The 15407-nt window shown below is 43.7% G+C and overlaps 1 protein-coding gene across 6 annotated transcripts in view; it reads left to right on the forward strand.

The window, feature by feature from the left end:
• Positions 1–15407, forward strand: part of LOC126998506 (uncharacterized) — a 67579-nt gene that overhangs the window by 42148 nt on the left and 10024 nt on the right. The window contains exon 1 of one of the 6 annotated variants that reach the window (XM_050860252.1): positions 14604–14620. The exons of 2 other annotated variants lie outside the window; for them this stretch is intronic. In XM_050860252.1, coding sequence (XP_050716209.1) covers positions 14619–14620 — 2 coding nt within the window. In that variant the 5' untranslated portion in view covers positions 14604–14618. Of the gene's footprint in view, positions 1–14603; positions 14621–14834; positions 15134–15407 lie in introns of those variants that run through there. 3 more of the 6 variants (XM_050860251.1, XM_050860256.1, XM_050860257.1) reach the window with 3 other exon arrangements.

A 15407-nucleotide genomic window follows, 5' to 3' on the forward strand; every position in this document is an offset into this window, starting at 1 on the left:
GGTAGCGGATGAAGGTCACACATAAAACATACATAGTTGATGCAAAAACGTTTAAAAAGCTTTGAATGGCCAGATAGATTAATGGACAAGGAGAGTAATGGGAAATAACCGAATCCTATGAGCTACCTTGTGTCATTTCTTCGTCTCCATAGAGCACTGTGTATTCACGTGACTGAAGAGGAGCTGGGGTTGTCAAGGAACTGGAAGAGCTGGTGTATGCATGGTTACGTTTCTGTATGCTATATTAGGCACAGCTAGGCTACGCTCGGCTGACTGACACTGGTTGGTAATGACGCTGAATATACCTTTGAATAGGCGTAGACTAGGCTGTTAACACTGGATTTTGTTATGCGAAAGTAAGCTGCTATTGAAGAAGTTTTGGGTGACTGAATGGTTGGTAATGACGCTTAGAATACCTATAAAAAGACATGTATTCTAGTGTATGAACGTTGGATTTGATTATGCAAGAGTAGGTTGATATTGAAGAAGGGTGACAATGGTTGGTAATGACGCTTAGAATACCTATAAAAAGACATGTATTCTAGTGTATGAACGTTGGATTTGATTATGCAAGAGTAGGTTGGTATTGAAGAAGGGTGACTGAATGGTTGGTAATGACGCTTAGAACACCTATGGAAAGACATGTATTCTTGGGTAATGTTGGATTAGGTAATGCAAAAGTAAGGTGATATTGAAGAAGTTTTGACTGACTGACTGACTGACTAGGTGGTAATTACACTGAGAATACTTGAAAAGACATGATTTGGATATGAACTTTTGCAGCCTTTAGGTAATCAAGGTTGAGTTATGTAAGGTTCTCGTTATTGATACTGGTTGGCTATGACTTTGAATACCTTTAAAAAGACTTACTATAGGCTTTTAACACTGGATGAGGGTATGTAGGGCAGCTCTGGAAGGTTCTGCTAACCGACACTGGTTGGTGATGACGCTGAATACCTTTAAAAGAGATTCTAGGTGCTGGATTAAGCTATGCAAGGTTGAGCTGCTAAGTTAGGTAACAAGGAGTTGGGTTAGGTTACGTTGGGTGAGTATGTAGAGTGTAAGGGAACTCCGTCGTCTTATACACACACACACACACACACACACACACACACACACACACACCTGTTTCGACATTACAGTTGCTACGTGAGTCAATATAAGTTAACCCTCAGCACTCTCTCTCTCTCTCTCTCTCTCTCTCTCTCTCTCTCTCTCTCTCTCTCTCTCTCTCTCTCTCTCTCTCTCTCTCTCATTAACCCGTTATCGCCTCATTAACTCGTGGCCGTAACTAGCGTCCCTTTTCATCTTGTTCGGCTAATTGGATTTGTGAAGCGTCTAGGAATTTTAAGGTTTCGAAATAGATAGAAGATTAATTGCACACGGAGAAAAACGTTTATATACGACCTAAGAAAAGGTTGAGTTGATGGAGTCCGGAAAAGCCACACACAAGTTCTTTCAAGAGGTTTGAATCCACTTTTTCTCCAACTTTTCATTTTCTCTTTTGTAATTCTCTACCGCAGATTTTCCTTTGGCGGAGTTTTTCTTTTTCTTCGGGGAGTTTTCCTTTTGCAGGCTTTCTATTTTTCCTTGTTCCTTGTTTTTCTTTTTCTTTTTTTTCTTTTTTCTTTTTTCGTTCCTTATGTTTGCCCTTGTCTGTTTCCTCTGATATAAAAAAAAAGAATGTTATTGGAGATGCGCGTAATAACAGTAACGGAAGACATAGATTAGAGTTAGCTATTGGCGGTATACAAAAGGAATATAGGCGGTATACAAAAGGTGAAACGAAGGAAAAGTTATCGTTAAAAGGCGCACGAGTAACAGAAAGAATATGATAAAGAATAACCGGAGAGAGAAAACGACGGAAAGTTAAATATGGCCAATACGGAAGGTAAAACGAAGTAAGATTTATCGCTTTATTGGCCGAAAGAGGAACACTTAAATAAAAAAAAGACTTCCAGGCACGTGAAAGAAAGAAAAAAGTTAGAGAAAATTAATGATGAATGAAGATATATTTAGCCAACACGAAAGATGGTGAGTCAGAGTAAGAGTTATCGTTAAGTAACAGCCGCACAAGTTAACATTAAAAATAGCATATGGATGATAAGTAGAATAAAAAAAAGTGATGGCGCTCTCAAGATAATACAGAAGAGGGAGTTGGTCAGAAATAGACGGCAAAAAAATAGCCTAATAATAGTTTCGTTAGATGAAGAAAAACAAAAGCATAAACAACAGGGAGGAAAACAACAACAACAACAAACGGCAAAAAGTAAATAAACACTAGAATCCATTATCGTATTTCAAAGAGTATGGAATCGATGTTCTCTCTCTCTCTCTCTCTCTCTCTCTCTCTCTCTCTCTCTCTCTCTCTCTCTCTCTCTCTCTCTCTCTCTCTCTCTCTCTCTCTCTCTCTCCGAGCAGCCACCGTGAAGAGAGACGTGAGTGTGAATGTTATCTTCCTCCTCCTCCTCCTCTTCCTTCTCCTCCTCTTCCTCATCTTCCTCTTCTTCCTCCTCTTCCTAGTCCTCTTCATCCTCCTCTTCTACTCGTACCACCACAAGTATTCTCCTCCACCTCGTCCTCCAAGCGCTTCTCACAACACTACCTCCTCTCCTCCACCTCCTCTTCCTCTTCCTCCTCCTCCTCCTCCACTCGTATTGTCACCACCACTGCCTCCGCCATGGCAGGTTTAATTACGGGGCTTGTGTTGGTGGTACTGAATTCACACACACACACACACACACACACACACACACACACACACAGGATTCGTATACGCGGGGAATGTATCTGGTGGTGTGCTTTACTTTGTGTGTGTGTGTGTGTGTGTGTGTGTGTGTGTGTGTGTGTGTTTATCCACCCCCAGCGCCACACCTCACGATCAGCTGTTTCCGTGGCGCACTGAGGGGGTCGAGGGGGTCATGGGGGGCTGGGGAGGGGGGGGAGGGTAAGAGAGGATCAAGGGAAGAGGGGAGCAGGAGAGGGAGAAAGAGGATCAGAAGAGATAGAGAAAAGCATGTTGTTTTGATTCCGTGTGTGTGTGTGTGTGTGTTTGATTTCCTTATGTAACTGTGACTTATTTATTTCTTTTTTAGACAATACAGCAAATCTTTTCTTATTTTCCTTCTTACTTTTATTTTTGTTGTTGCTTCTACAGTTCCCTCACTTCTTCCTTCCTCCCTTACACACTCCTCCTCCTCCTCCTCCTCCTCGCCATTACCTCAATCCAGCTCCTTGATCCACTCCCTCCCTTCTTACCTTCCCTCCCTCCGCCCCTTTCCGGTTCTTTCCTGCTCTACTGCCCCTCCATCTCCTCCTCCTCCTCCTCTTCCTCTTCCTCCTCCTCCTCCTCCTCCTGGTGTTGCATGGCTCCCCAAGACCCACAAGTGTTGATTAGCATTGTCTTGTTTTCCCCTCCTCTCCTCTTCCTTCTCCTTTCCTTTCCCCCTTTCCCTCCAACCCGCCTTTCATCCCCTCCTCTTCCTCCTCTTCTTCCTCCTCCCCACCCCAGTGTGACCCTTCTTGTTGTCTCTCCGTCTGCTCCACTTTCATCTCTCTCTTCCTTTGTTTTGTCCTTTATCGCCTCTCTCCTTATCTTTCTTTTTTTTTTCCCTATATTCTTTTATATTCTTCATTTTCACTTTCCTGTTCTTTTTTCTCCTTCTGTCTACCTTTATCCGTCTCATCCCCTTTCTCTCCCTTCCTTTGTTTTGCCATTTCATCTATCGTTATCTCTTATCTCCCTTTCATTCCTCTTTTTTTCTATTTTCTTCCTCATTTTCACCTTTCTATTTCCTGTTTTGTTTTTTCTCTTGTCCACCTTTATCCGTCTCTTCTCCCTTTCTCTCCCTTCCTTTGTTTTGCCTTTCCATCTTTCGTTATCTCTATTTCCCCTTCATTCCTCTATTTTCTTCCTCATTTTCAGCTTCCTATTTCCTGTTTTGTTTTTTATCTCGTCTACCTTTATCCGTCTCTTCTCCTTTTCTCTCCCTTCCTTTGTTTTGCCTTTCCATCTGTCTCCATATCTCTCTTCCCTTTCATTCCTCCTTTCTCTTTAATATTCTTCCTATTTTTCTTCAGCCTATTGCTTCTTTTCTCTTCTGTAATATCTCTAACTTTATCTCTCATTCATTTCGCTATTTTATCCTCATTTTGTATGGGTTTTCCCTTTTACCCATTTCCTTTCTATCACCACACTTCCTCTACCCCCTTCCTCTCTCTTTCTCCTTCCTCCCCTTTAATCCCCCACTTCCTCCCCCACGGTCGTCTCTGCGGTGTTTCCCTCCCGTTTTCATCCCTCCTTCCGTCCTTCTCCTCCTCCTCCTCTTGCATTTTCTCCGCCTTCAGTTCCCCCATTTCCTCTCCTCGTTCTTCGTCTCATTTTACGTCATTTTTTCTCCTTTCTTCCAATTCGTCGTCATCTCCTCTTTCCTCCCCTTCTCTTGTTCGTCTCTTCCTTCCTCTCCTCCTCCTCCTCCTCTTCTTCTTTGCACCCCTATCTCGTTCCTTCATTCCTCCTCCTCCTCCTTGCCTCCCCTTCTTCCAATATCCGGTATCAGGTAGCCCTCCCCCCTTTAAAGTATCTGCGCACATACACACATACATGCATACATACACACACGTGCACATACACGAAAACCTACACCTATGTATGTACGTTATATGTGTAATGTAAGTACTTTGTCGTGTGTGTGTGTGTGTGTGTGTACGATTACGTCACCCACCCACCCACCCACCCACACACACACACATGTGCTTTGACATTGCCACGTACGTATGTCACACACACACACACACACACACACACACACACACACACACACACACACACACACACACACACACACACACACCTTTTTATAGTTACTGCTTCATAAGTTTTGCTCACCTGGTGCTTTGGGGAACAGGTGGTAATGATGGTGACGATGTGTGGGAGGGAAGGGGTGGTGGAGGTGAAGGTGGAGGAAGGAGAGGGGTGGATGCGCAGGTGTGAATGAATGTAGTGGGCAGACATGATAATTTGATCTTTTATGAATCACCTTTTTCTACCATCATTGGACCGGATAAAAGCTAAAAAAAAGGGACAAAAATGGTATAAATCTAAGAAAAAATAAACGCTACATGCTCCTGCCAAAAAGAAAAGGCCTGCCAGCGTAAAAAAGAGCAAAAAAACTGTAAAGTGCCAATATGGGTGCCTAGGTAGCGGTGGTGGTGGTGGTGGTGATGATGGTTATGGTGGCAGTGATGACGTGGTGTTGTGTGTCTGGGCGCGTGCATGGGTTGCGTATATCTTGTTGATGGTGCTAGTATACAGTGGTTGTAGTGGTCGTGGGAGGAGATGGTGGTGGTGGTGGAGGTGATATGTTGGATAGAGCAAGGGGAGAGGAGGGGTGAGGGAAAATAGGATTATTGGGGGATTTTGGTGTTTTGGTGGTGGTGGTGATGGTGATAGGTTTGTAAGAGCTATGGGGTGTATTGGGATAAGGGTGGTGGTGATGGTGATAGCTTTGTATAAGAGCTATGACATGTACATATTAGGATAAGGATGATGGTGGTTGGGGTGGGGTTGGTGGTGGTAGGAAGGTAAGAGCTTTGACATGTATTGGGATAAGGATGGTGGTGGTGGTGGTCTTGGTGGTGGTAGGGATGTAAGAGGTTTGGCATGTGGGGGGAAATGGATGGTGTTGTTGTTGTTGGTGGTGGTGGTGGTTGTAGGGAGGTAAGAGGAATGTTGTTGTTGGTGGTGGTGGTGGTTGTGGTGGTATAGGCTTGTTAGAGGTATGAAATGTGGTGAAATTAGTAGGCTGTTGGTGGTGGATGAGGTAGGAAACTGTAGAAGGAAAGATGATAGATAGATGGAAATAAAGGAGGAAGAGGTAGAGGAGGATAAACAGGACAAAATGGGGAAGTGAATGAGGTGGGAAACAAAGAACAGAGAGGTGGAAAAGAGATGAAAATAAATGAGAAGGAAGGGGTGAAGGAGGCGCTGCCGATTTTGGTGATATTGAGAATGTAAATTTGTAAAGGGGAACCAGTGTAGTGGAGTTTAGGATCAAAGTGGTGGTGGTAATTACGGTGAAGGTTAAGTGAAGCGATCGTGGAAAGCAAAATAGAAAATAGGATGGGGAAAATGGGGAAGGGTAGCGGAGGTTTTGTTCACTTTTAATTTGTTTTCCCCTTGAGCTGCTTCCTTTACTGTAACTACAAGAAGAAAAAAAAAGCTTAAGGGGGATGTTCTGTAGTGTAGTAAAGATCAGGGTAGCGGTGGTGATGGTGGTGGAACAGATAATTATAATCAGTGTTAGGGTTCTACATTGATCTTCTTTTAAAGCATTCGGTTCTACTACATGGTGCGGGGATGAAGAGGAAACGGATAAAAGGGAGAATATGAAATAAGGATAAAAGAACGATATGAAGGAGAGTTAGAGGAAGAAATAATATAGAAGACAAAGCAGGATGAAAGGGAGAATACGGAATAAGGATAAAAGAACGATATGAAGGAGAGTTAGAGGAAGAAATAATTTAGACAAAGCAGGATAAAAGGGAGAATACGAAATAAGGATAAAAGAACGATATGAAGGAGAGTTAGAGGAAGAAATAATATACAAGACAAAACAGGATAAAAGGAAGAATACGGAATAAGGATAAAAGAACGATATGAAGGAGAGTTAGAGGAAGAAATAATATAGAAGACAAAGCAGGATAAAAGGGAGAATACGGAATAAGGATAAAAGAACGATATGAAGGAGAGTTAGAGGAAGAAATAATATAGAAGACAAAGCAGGATAAAAGGGAGAATACGGAATAAGGATAAAAGAACGATATGAAGGAGAGTTAGAGGAGGAGATAATATAGAAGACAAAACAGGATAAAAGGGAGAATACGGAACAAGGATAAAATAACGATATGAAGGAGAGTTAGAGGAGGAGATAATATACAAGACAAAACAGGATAAAAGGGAGAATACGAAATAAGGATAAAAAAACGATATGAAGGAGAGTTAGAGGAGGAGATAATATACAAGACAAAACAGGATAAAAGGAAGAATACGAAATAAGAATATAAGAACGATATGAAGGAGGGTTAAAGATAAAAAAAGAGATAATATAGAAGACAAAACAGGATATAGAAAAATAAAAAGGAAGGAAACGACAGAACGGAGTAAAAAGGGGAAAGATAATGAAGGAAACAAAGGAGGGTTGGTCATCACGAGGTATCAGATTGGAAGGAATTTAGTGGTGTTCAGCGTGAGTTTTGGGATGGCGGAGGACGGGGAAGAGGAAGAGCTTGAGCCGGTGGTGGTTGTGGTGGTGGTGGTGGTGGAACTTTAAAGGGGAAAGGGGGGTATTATGAAGTGGGACAAAGCAGAAGGGAAAGTTTGCGGACAGCGAGGAAAAGCTATGTGGATGAGAGGTAGATATTGTAGGGGAAAAGTAGATGGAGGTAAATAAATGACAGTGAAGGAATGGATAAGACGGAATGGAAGGGAGGGTTAGACAGAAGATAGAGGGAAACAATGGAAAGGAGAGTGGGAGAGGTAGAGATAGAGGAGGAGGAAATAGAGGTAGATCGATGGAAGAAAAGGATGGAATGGATGAAATAAGACACTGGAGGGATGGAGAGGACAAAGAATAGAGAGATGAAAACAGTGAAAAGGAAGATGGGAGAGAGATGGAAATAGAGAAGGAGAAGGAGGAGGTAGATTATATGCGACAGAATGAAGGAATGGATGAGATAAAGACAGAATGGAAGGATGAAGAAGACAAAGAATAGAGAGGTGGAAATAGTGAAAAGGAAGATGAGGGAGAGATGGAAATAGAGGAGGAGAAGGAGGAGGTAGATTATATGCGACAGAATGAAGGAATGGATGAGATAAAGACAGAATGGAAGGGTGGAGAAGATAAAGAATAGAGAGATGGAAACAGTGAAAAGGAAGATGGGAGAGAGATGGAAATAGAGAAGGAGGAGACGGAGGTAGATTTTATATGCGACAGAATGAAGGAATGGATGAGATGACAGAATGAAAGAGTTGAGTAGACAAAGAACAGAAAGATGAAAACAGTGGATAGAAAAGTAAAAGATGGATGGAGATAGAAAAGGAAGAGGAGGAGGTAGATTATATGCGACAGAATGAAGGAATGGATGAGATAAAAGATAATGAAGAGATGGAAGACAAAGGATAGAGAGATGAAAACAGTGGATAGAAAAGTCGAAGATGGATGGAGATAGAAAAGGAAGAGGTGGAGATTGATCAATGGGACAGAATCAAGAAATAGATGAGATAAAAGACAATGGAGAGGTGGAGAAGACAAAGAATAGAGAGATGAAAACAGTGGAGAGAAAAGTCGAAGATGGATGGAGATAGAAAAGGAAGAGGAGGAGGTAGATTATATGCGACAGAATGAAGGAATGGATGAGATAAAAGATAATGAAGAGATGGAGAAGACAAAGGATAGAGAGATGAAAACAGTGGAGAGAAAAGTCGAAGATGGATGGAGATAGAAAAGGAAGAGGTGGAGATTGATCAATGGGACAGAATCAAGAAATGGATGAGATAAAGACAGAATGGAAGGATGGAGTAGACAAAGAATAGAAAGATGAAAACAGTGGAGAGAAAAGTCGAAGATGGATGGAGATTAAGAAGAGGTGGAGATTGATCAATGGGACAAAATGGGGGAATGGATGAGAGACCGAATAAAAGGGTGAGGCACAAAAAATATGATAGAGGTGGATACAGTAGAAAGTGGGAAAAGGAGACGAAGATAACGAAAGGATGATAACATGATAGGTGGGTGACGTGAGACAAGATGGAAGAGTCGTGTGGTTCAGACAAAGGATAGGGACATTGAGACAGTGATACGAAGGGTGGAAGAGAGACGGAGATAAAGGAGGAAGAGGAAGAGGCAAAATAAGTAGAAGAGAATAAAGGAATAGATGAGATAAGAGGCAGAATGGAAGAGCGGGAAGACAGACAAAAATGATACGGTGGATGGAAAGGTGGAAGATCGAGATGGAGCTAGAAGAACGAGGTGGAGGTGGAGAAATAGAACAAAATGAAGAGGTGAATGAGGTAGAAGATATAATGAATGAATGAAGGTATAGAGACGTGGAAATAGTGGAAAGGAAGGTGGAAGAGAGACTGAAGTAAAGGAGAAAGAAAGAGAAGGAGGTGGAGGCGTAGGTGGATAAATCGAACAAAATTAAATGAATGAGGTAAGAAACAAAGAACAGAAAGGTGGATGAGAGATGGAAATAAAGGAGAAAGAAGTGGAGGAGGATAAATAGGACAAAATGGAGAAGTGGATAATGAAGGAGGAGACAAAAAAAACTAGAAATGGAAAAGAGAGATGGAAATAAATGAGAAAGAAAGAGTGAAGGAGAATAAATAGGACAAAAATTAAAGAGGGATATGATGTAGTGGTGAAGGTGGAGGGAGGAAGGAGAGATGGAAACATGCCGTGAAGAAAGATTAAAAGTGGAAGAAGAAGAAAAGGTAGGAAGGAGGGCAATGAAAAGGGGGAAGAGGGGAAGACAGAATGATGGAAGGGTGAAGAAATAGCAGTGCATTGGAGGAGGAGGAAGGGAGGTAGGGATGGAGAGGAGGCTACGAATGAAAGGAGGGAACTTTGAGGGGGGGGGGGGGGGGGAAGAAAGGACAAGATTGCAGGGGGGAAGGTGGAGGACATCCCAGCAGTTGAGGAGTGGAGGGGGCAGGTGGAGTTACGAATGGTAGGGAGGGAACTAGGGGGAGGGAGGGAGGGAAAAGGGAGGGGTGGGGGTTGTTCCGAGGATGACTCATACGTGGAGTAGGAGGTGGAGGGGTGGTGGAGGAGGAGGAGAGGTGGAGTAGTGGGAGGGGAAAGAGCTGTGGGCGTTGATCAATAGGAGAGACGCAGCCTCCGAAGAGAGAGAGAGAGAGAGAGAGAGAGAGAGAGAGAGAGAGGAGAGGTTCGCTGGGTAGCATCATTACTAAACGCACACGAATGCAAATAGTGTGTACATGCGTGTATACCTTCAACACACACACACACACACACACACACACACACACACACACACACATAGCGGAAGGTCGTTTGTGTAAGTATTTGTGAGTGACGAGACACTTAAATGGTTGTGTGTGTGTGTGTGTGTGTGTGTGTGTGTGTGTGTGTGTGTGTGTGTGTGTGTGTGTAGGAGCTTCTTCGTAAGGTGCACACAAATCCTGAACTTGGTGTTGTACGAGAGAGAGAGAGAGAGAGAGAGAGAGAGAGAGAGTGTAGGATGTTGCTCTAGGAAATTGTTAGGCTGTGCAACTAGAAGGAAAATGAGTGGGAGACACAGGATGGCGGTGAGATCGAGGAGGAGGAGGAGGAGGGCGATCAGGATAAAGAGGAGGAAGAGGAGGACGGCTGCGGCAAAAGAGTAAAAGGGAAAGGTTCACGTAGGACCAGCAGGAAGGGAGGAGGATACGAGCAAGAAGGAGAGGAGGAGGAGGAAGAAGAGGAGGTGGGCAGTTGCAGCGAAAGAGGGAAAGAGTCTTGATTATGTAGATGCACTTTACAGGGAAGAGAAAAGGGAGAAGGAGAGGGAGGAGGAGGAGGATAGTTGTGCCTTAAGAGGGAAAGGAAAAGAAGAAGGAGAAGGAGGAAGAGAAGGGGGACAGTTGCTGCATAAGAAAAAAAGGGAAAGTTTAGTCATGATCATGTAGCAACAGTATAAAGAGAAGTGAAGACGATGAAGAAGAGAAGGAGGAGGAGGAAGAATAAGGACATTTGTGGAGAGAGAAGAAGATTAAGGTTAACAGAGATCATCTAAGCGCGATAGGAAAGGAAGAGAAGACGGAATTGGATACGAGGAAAAAGAAAAAGAAAGAGGAAAGCAGCTGCAGAGGAAGAGGAAAAGGGAAAGGTCAATGGTAATAATGTAGGAGCCGTAAGAAGGAAAGGGAAGACGAGGAGGAGGAGGAGGAAGAAGAGGGGGAACAGGAAAAGGTTAGAAGTGGTTATTTAGAAGCTGTAAGAAGGGAAAAGATGACGAATACGAGGAAAAGAAGGAGGAAGAGGACAGTTGCGGCAAAAGAGGAAATAGAAGAGGAGGAGGAGAACAGGAAAAGGTTAGAAGTGGTTATTTAGAAGCTATGAGAAGGAAAAAGAAGATTACGAGAAAAAGGAGGAGAAGGACAGTTGCGGCAAAAGAGGAAATAGAAAAGGAGGAAGAGGAGAACTGGGAAAGGTTAGAAGTGGTTATTTAGAAGCTATAAGAAGGAAAAAGAAGATTACGAGGAAAAGAAGAAGAAGGAGGAGGAGGAGGAGGAAGAGGACAGTTGCGACAAGAGGAAACAGAAAAGGAGGAGGAGGACTGGGAAAGGTTAGGAGTGGTTATTTAGAAGCTGTAAGAGGGGAAGGGAAGACGAAAACGAGGAAAAGGAGGAGGAGGAGGACAATTGCGACAAGAGGAAATAGAAAAGGAGGAGGAGGAGGAGGAGAAGAACTGGGAAAGGTTAGGAGTGGTTATTTAGAAGCTGTAAGAGGGGAAGGGAAGACGAATACCAGGAAAACGAAGCTGAAAGAGGAGGAGGAGGAGGAGGAGGAGAATAGGACTGTTGCGGCAAAAGAGGAAATGCAGGAGGGAGAAGAAGTCACAGTATAAATAACGATAATTTAGAAGCAAAAGCAAAGTAAGAGAAGGCGGAGAAAGAGGAAGTGGAGGAAAAGGAAATAGTATCAGCAAATATACCGTAAAGATGATATTTAGGAGCAATAGGAAAGTAAAAGAAGATGAAAACGAGGTGAAAAAGTAGTAGTAGTAGTAGTAGTAGTAGAAGTAGTAGTAGTAGTAGTAGTAGTAGTAGTAGTAGTAGTGATTCAGAAACAATAGGGAAGAGAAGGTGAATACGAGGAAGAAGAAGAAGAGGAGGAGGAGGAGGAGGATGAGATGCAATGTGAGTCGAAGGAGGAAGAAGAAGGGAAGAATAATAGGAAGGAGGGTTGGCTACGTAGGTCCGAGATGCCATAGATAATGTAGCAAGACTTTCTGACGCCCTTTCTCTCTCTCTCTCTCTCTCTCTCTCTCTCTCTCCGTCCTTTTAACTCATGATTTCCCCTTCCGACTCTCCTTCCTTCTCCCTCTTTGTCCCCTTTCGTTCTAATCCTGAATCTTAATCATCATTATCTCACCTCTATTCCTCTCTTCACTCTCATTTTTTTCTTTCTTTCCTTCTGTCGCTTCTTTCAACACGAGTCACAATCTCTAATCCTTTTTTTTTTTTTTCTTGTTTCTTTTCTTTTTCATTTTCATATTTCGCTATTTTTACTACAGTTACTACCTCTCCTATCTCTCCAAATTCCTGTTCTTTTACTTTATTTTGTTCCTTTTCCTCTTCAAATTTCACATATACCTTCATTCCCCTCTTATATTCCTATTCTCCTCTCGTTTCGTTTTATTCTATTTCTTCATTTTTCATATCTCTCCCTTTTCATCTTTCGCTTATTTTACCATTTTTCCTTCTATCCCCTTCCCAATCCTTTCTCCGTGCCTCGTCTCCCTTCTCCCATTTCCACCTTTCCTCTTTCCCTGTCGTTCTCTTCCTTCTCACCCTCCTCCCTTCCTTTCCTTCTATTTCCTTATCTCTTACCAATCCTTTCTCCGTCGCCGACCTTCTGCCTTCTACCCTCCCTCCCTCCCTCCCTCCCCTTTCCACCTTTTCTCTATATATCTCTCCTTTCCTTTCCTGTCGTTTTCTTCCTTTGCTTCTGTTTCCTTATCCTTTCCCAATCCTTTCTCCCTTCTCCTCCTCCCTCCTTATCCATATCACCTTCTCTATCCCTCTCTCCTTCCTTCCTTCCTTCCTTCCTTCCTTCCTTCGTCTTTTATAGTTTATCACCTTTTCTTTCCTTTTTCCATTCCTTCTCATATTTCACTTACCTCCATTCCCCTTTTACAATCCCTTTTTCCTCTTCCCCTCTCCTGTTCTTCTCTTTCTTCATCTTTCATGTTTTCCTTTTCATCTTTCGCTTATTTTACCTTCTTTTCTTCTATTCCCTTTCTATTCCTTTTCAGTGCCACGCCTTCCAATCCTCTCTTCCTCTTCCTTCCTTCCTTCCCTGCCGTTTTCTTTCTTCTCTTACTCCTTCCTTCCTTCGCCCTCTTTAAAAGTTTATCAAGTTTCCACATTTACCGGCAACGCATTTTCTCCATGGCTACTTAAAAGGCGGGTTTATGGTTAGAGAGAGAGAGAGAGAGAGAGAGAGAGAGAGAGAGAGAGAGAGAGAGAGAGAGAGAGAGAGAGAGAGAGAGAGAGAGATTAATGGAGGAAGAGAGCAAAACAGAGAGAGAGAGAGAGAGAGAGAGAGAGAGAGAGAGAGAGAGAGAGAGAGAGAGAGAGAGAGAGAGAGAATATGAAAGCGTGGAGAAGGGAGTGGATGATAGGTGGAGATACGGTGAGTGGAGCGGAGAGTGAAAAGGTAAATAGAAGTTGTTCAAGTGGATTAAATTAAAGGTGGAAGTTAAGGTAGTGGAACGTGAATTCAAGGAAAAAGGTTGTTCTTTTTTGTTGATGTTATTGTTGTTTTTGTTCTGTCTCCAGGAAGGGCCAGGCGTATGCACATGTGTGGCTTCGTCTGTGTGTGTGTGTGTGTGTGTGTGTGTGTGTGTGTGTGTGTGTGTGCTCTCACGTCGTCTTTGTTGGAGGTGGTCTGTGTGTGCGTGTGTTGTGTATGCATTCGCCTTTGTCAGTGTGTGTGTGTGCGTGTGTGTTAGATTGTGATTGTTATTTTCTCTCTCTCTCTCTCTCTCTCTCTCTCTCTCTCTCTCTCTCTCTCTCTCTCTCATCTTTTAAAATCATGAAAATTGCTTTCTGGGTAGGTCACTGTACTCGGGGGATGGGGGGAGGTGAAGAATGTTGAGCAGTATACCATCTATCTGCTCTCTCTCTCTCTCTCTCTCTCTCTCTCTCTCTCTCTCATCTCATTCCTTTGCTTTCATAAATATTATTCTTTCCAAGTATCAACTGCAAGAGAGAGAGAGAGAGAGAGAGAGAGAGAGAGAGAGAGAGAGGTTAATGGGGGTCTCCAGCAGGTGACATACTTGAGATTCTGTCGTCGCAGTTCAGTTTTCGTTCCTTCGCTCCGGCACAGTCCAGCCTTTGCCTTTACTTGCACTGCCTCTTTCCTTTTAAGCCCAAGATTCATCGCCCCCACATCAGCCTCCTGTCACGTAAACTCTCCTCTAGGCCTTTACGACGGGCAAGGGCAAGGGTAGAGGCGGGAAGGAAGTGTTTGAAGGCAAGAGGCGGCGGTGGGTGATGACAGGAGTAAGGGAAAGGAATGCCAGAGTGCCGAGTTTACCAGAACGAACGAACGGTTTAGGTTTAGGCTTGGCAGCGAGGAACATCCCGGGTGGCTGACTCACCACCGTGCCTGCCCCCTCCCCGCCACGCCCACCCACTCCCAGTGACACTCCAACCCGTGCCCCGAGGTCATCACATATATGCATGATGTGACTCGCCATCCAGACTTTGTCTATACTTGTTTGAAAAGTCAGAAATTGGACCGAAGTGATTGTAGCGAGGTTGTGAGTGGCCAGGCATTGTGGGCAGCGCGGCCTTCACAGCGAGCGACACTTCTGTTGTCACCGAAATGTAAACTCCCGATTAGTATTATCATGCATATAGCTTAATTAGGTGTCGCAGATTTCAACGAGTGAGTCAAGAAGTGAGGCTGCTTAGGTGTGGCGGGTGTGGTGTGAGGGCACTGGTGCTCACAGTTTGTTGGTGTAATAGCCAGTGCCGTTGAGTGATCCAGAGGGTGTTGCCAGATCGGCGGGCGGGCCTCTCGGCGCACCGCAGGGGGAGGATCCGTGGCAGTTTGAGGTCGCTCGAGTGGAGGAGCGGGTTGACGCATCTTGGCTCCTTCGCGTGTTCTGGAACCTTCGCACAGCCGCACACCTGTCTTGAACTTAGTGTGATACTCACTCTGTATTATTACTCAAGTTGGATAAAGGCACTGACTTAAGTGAGGAAGTGTTGACCCTCGTCGCGCAGTGACGCTGTATTGCCTGCCGCGCCTGTTGACGTGCACCGTGCCGAAGTGTTTGGAAAATAATCTGTTAATAGTTTTCGTTGTGTTGAACTAGACATTGTCGTCATGGTCAGGTATTTGCATTGCGTTTGATTACTGCTTGTACACGTGAGGATGATGGAAGGGGGGATAGCAGACTTGAACTAACGGATTTCTTTTAATCACATTTGTCATCGTGTATTCAAGCATGAAGTCACGGCTTGAAGAAATATAATTATACAATTGAATGGAAGGTCTTGCGTGCGTGGGTGTTAAGCTTCATGCTTGTCACATCTTTTATTATATATAATGTTTTCATTCCCTAATCATGTGCGAATATGGTAGCGTGAAAAACTATCGCCTAGGTCA

Source organism: Eriocheir sinensis, chromosome 14, assembly GCF_024679095.1.
Source record: "Eriocheir sinensis breed Jianghai 21 chromosome 14, ASM2467909v1, whole genome shotgun sequence".
Taxonomy (NCBI): Eukaryota; Metazoa; Arthropoda; class Malacostraca; order Decapoda; family Varunidae; genus Eriocheir; species Eriocheir sinensis.